This window comes from Mugil cephalus, chromosome 1 (assembly GCF_022458985.1).
Source record: "Mugil cephalus isolate CIBA_MC_2020 chromosome 1, CIBA_Mcephalus_1.1, whole genome shotgun sequence".
Classification (NCBI taxonomy): domain Eukaryota; kingdom Metazoa; phylum Chordata; class Actinopteri; order Mugiliformes; family Mugilidae; genus Mugil; species Mugil cephalus.
In genome coordinates, this window is record NC_061770.1 from 37716601 (window position 1) to 37720677 (window position 4077).

The following is a 4077-nucleotide window of genomic DNA, read 5'->3' on the forward strand; positions in this document are numbered from 1 at the left end:
AGACAGTTCTTTACAAACAGAGGGGATCCAGACAAAGAAACAGGGAGAAGGTGAAATGTGAATGAGAGGGAGAAGGTAGGTATAGCTTTTTTTGCACAAAGCCAGAAGTAAATGTGAACCATTGACCTGGGATTCAGTAGAGCGATCATTGTAGGCTACAATTTGCACAAGTCAAACTTGACATCTTACCAAAGATCATTAGATCCATGTCGCATAGTGTGTCTGCAATAGTTTGACTGCAATAGTTTGACTGCTAAAATCGCAGTGTATAGAGGCCATTCATTTATTTAATACCACCCCTGTTTTTTACAAATAATTTAATTTGGTGGGGTCAGGGTGGGGGCCTCTGCCCCTGTAAAGCTGCAGGCCTAGCAACGCCCCTGTGCAGTGTGCTGCCATGATCATTAAAAAAATGTTGGAGATCGCTATACAAGCTGTATATAAAGATAGTCGCGAAGTCGCCATGCACCTATGCGCTTCCATTAACAATCTAAATAACACGTTTAATTTGTTTAATTAAAAAAAAATGAACAAAAATCTCAGCCTCAGTGAGTAATAAACTGTTGCACAGAACTAAGTGCATTGCTGATTACACTAATACGAAAGCATTTCTCAGGATTTTGTCATTTTGTCAACCCAAGGATCATCAGGCATGTGATGTTTGTTTCAGGTTGGATCTCTGTCTCACTACTTTGAGGAGGTTCAGTCTGGTGAAGAAGTCACACTGCTGTGCTCCAACTTTAGTACTGTTCCCTCACAGGTTTACTGGTTCAGAGTTGTCAAGAGATCCAAGCGCGGCTGTGTCTGCTTCATGTTTGACTCTGTTCACTCCGCTTCATACTCTGATGGATTTAAAAATCGTCCTTTTGAGTTGCTTACCTCTTTGACCAATGGGTATATATCAGATGTCTTTACTGTCTTTCTCTACCGGATCATCTTTATATTCTGAGTGTTAGTTATTCTTGCTTGTTTAGAAGAACTTCTTTACAACTACATTTTATCTGACGATACATAAAGCACATTGTTTTGTCATAACCTTAGAATACGCCAGTGCAATACCACATATGACCACATATCTAATATAACCATGCATTGTCATGCACGGGGGCGCTATTTCACTACATTGAAGAAACTGTTTGGGAAGTCATGGGGAGGAGTTATAAAACTCAGACCCAACTAACAAAATAATGATTAGTTAGGTACATCTGCTAAATTTCCACTTACTGGATGAGTTTTTTGTTTTGTTTTGTTTTTCACACCATTCTGTGGAAAAAAAACACTCGAGGCTTTGGGAAAATCCCACAATAGGAGCAGTTTCAGAAACAAAATATACAACAATCAAAGTTGATGAAATCAATTTTAATGTTGACTCTGATTGCTAAGGACATTTCCTGAAGTTCCTTACATGCACTACACTGCACCAACATAACTGTCTGTTATTGATTTTGAAAGAGCTGTTTGTACATTTGCTGAACACCTGTACACCAGTTAACACTTCAGAGTGAAAGGTGTCACTTCTGGCGTGATAACAAGTCACACGCAACAGACACATACAAACTGAACTCACTCTTTCTGTTGCCTGTAGCAAAGTGACACTTGCACACAGCCTCATATCAAAGCATGTTCTCTGGAGGCTGCACATTTTAAGACATGACAGAGTATGTCAAAACCACAGCAGGTGAAGGTCACATCGTTCTTTATTGTGTACATTTGAAGTTACTAAGCCCTGCAAAGAAGACGTTGCAAAGAGTATTCCAATATTATCAATTAATAAATATTAACAATGGTTACGTTGAAAATGAATCAATTTCTGCTGAATGGTAAACGTAACTTGAAGAGCAACAAAAATATTCAAGTATACTGTAGTCCATAACGTTAAACCACACACATTGATGTGTGTGGAAGTAGTATCCACTTCTATAAAAACACAACTGTTAGATATCTGATTTGACATTTGAATGGGAAGGTCCTCACAGACTACACTTCCTTATTCTGCAATGTTTTATAGAGACTGATACATCAGTTCTCGTCATTTAACTTTTGATTAAAAATCATCTCAAGTCATTTTAACTGGAACACATAGTCTTGTTCTCCTTTCAGATGTTAATTCTCACCCATTTAAAAGAAGTTAGACAGCGGCAGTCTGAGCGGACGTAGAAATGAAGAACCACCCCACCTCTTTAAGTTACGTACGCTCTTAACTGGAGCACAGTTCAGTTACAATCATTGTAGTGGGGGAGTCTTACTGTGGGCACAATGGTGAACTTTACATTGATACTAGTGTTAATCTGCACCTTCAGTAAGTACATATCTTAAACTTATTACTATATCTGCTAGCTGATGTTCTATACTATTCTATTCTATACTATTCTATATGAACTGTTAAACATTTTTAAACATTTTTTATGCACTATGATATTATATTATACACATATATATATATATAATATATATATATATATATATATACATATATCATAATATATATGTATATATATATATATATATATAAATTATATATATATATATATATATATATATATTTATCTGTAATTGTATTGCATTGTCCTGAGCCATATGCAATGAAATTTTGTTCTGTACACACCCTGTGCATACAAAATGACAATAAAGTTAGTCTAGGTCCACTTTAATATACCAGAATTGATATTTACAAACATTTCATGAATAAACTTTTGTTTCAGGTTGGATTTCTGTCTCAGTCTCTGAGTTTTACACAGTGGAGGTTCAGCCTGGTGAAGAAGTCACACTGCTGTGCTCCAACTTCACCAGTTTGCCCATGAGGATATTCTGGTTCAAACTGGTCAATGGACCCAATATCACCCGCATTTCATCTATGACGACCTCTGATGGAAATGCTTCGGTCAGTGAAGGATTTCAAGATGGCAGATTTAATATGACATCCAACACCACCACTCTCTTTCTGAACATCAAACCTGTGGATTTATCAGACTCTGGGCTGTATCTATGTGGATTTTACCACGTAAACGACTCAGTAAATGTCTCAATAATGGCTACAAATTTAAAGGTTCAAGGTAAGATTAGTATGAAGTACTTCTCTATCAATAAGGACCCTTTTTCACACATGATGCATATAAGTACTGACTTCAGCACACAAGAGTTTGAATACTTTATCCACAGTTTAATCGTTTCTCTTTCTAGAAGTCAAAGCTGATGAGTTGACAAATGTGACGACTGTGATCCTGGCCGGTGTAACAGTTTTCCTTCTTATAATCATCATCTGTCTGGTCGTCAAAATCTGGACACTTCACACAGGTATTTATGTGTTTTTATTTAAAATCTACGTGCATGTTTTTAGTTATTAACCGATGGATTTTCTGTTTCTGTCATTAAGCTCAACTTGAGGAAGTGAATCCACAACACACTGAGGTAATGACATTTTTACCTCAGATTAATATGTTGCATGATTTCATTATTTTAATAAACGATGTGTGAGATCAGTGACTGTAATTTTATTTTCAGAACGTGGGCTCTGATTCTCTCAACTACACAGCTCTGAGTTTCCGTCCCAAAGCAAAGATCAGCAGAAGGCCTGCAGCAGAGAGAGAACTGGAACCACATGTAGTGTACGCTGCCACAAGATAGACTCAAAATAACTCAGCTCAACTCATGCTTTATCACAGTGAGCTGCTTGTGGGTCGCTTGTGTGGCTGGTGGAGGAGAGATGACTGTGATGCCATTAAAAAACAATGTAATTTTGTAATAAAGATTTTATGTTCATGCAATTTTGTGTCTTCTCTACATTTTCAATTGTAATATTCTGAGACCAGAGTAATGTGACAGACATTAGATGGAGGTGGAGTCACTTAGGTCTGTGATGTCAAGACAGATCATCTTTTAGTGTGAGAGAGTGTCTGCTGTCTGTGGAGAATCAGAGATCAGAGTCTAATGTTAACAGGAAGACTGTGGTCTGACTACAACTCAAAGCCACGAGGCCACTCTGACAAACACAAAAAACAAGAAGACTTTGGCAAAAGTTAAGCGTCTGCATTTGTATGTTAAATACGCACCAAATACAATAATGCCGTTCTGTGCATA

General features: G+C 37.2%; 1 protein-coding gene across 1 annotated transcript; it reads left to right on the plus strand.

The window, feature by feature from the left end:
- Positions 1-2256: 2256 nt before the first annotated feature.
- Positions 2257-3704, plus strand: LOC125012510. Its single transcript, XM_047592497.1, has 5 exons — positions 2257-2299; positions 2703-3053; positions 3184-3294; positions 3374-3408; positions 3502-3704. Exons 1-5 carry the CDS (start codon positions 2257-2259, stop codon positions 3622-3624), a joined length of 663 nt encoding a protein of 220 aa, XP_047448453.1. The 3' UTR covers positions 3625-3704.
- Positions 3705-4077: the final 373 nt, after the last annotated feature.

Excerpts from the sequence above, each read along its gene's own strand:
- LOC125012510 (XM_047592497.1), top strand. The coding sequence starts at position 2,257 with ATGGTGAACTTTACATTGATACTAGTGTTAATCTGCACCTTCA. Across the intron at positions 3,054-3,183 it reads TACAAATTTAAAGGTTCAAG|TCAAAGCTGATGAGTTGACA; the intron begins GTAAGATTAGTA and ends TCTTTCTAGAAG. Across the intron at positions 3,295-3,373 it reads AATCTGGACACTTCACACAG|CTCAACTTGAGGAAGTGAAT; the intron begins GTATTTATGTGT and ends TCTGTCATTAAG.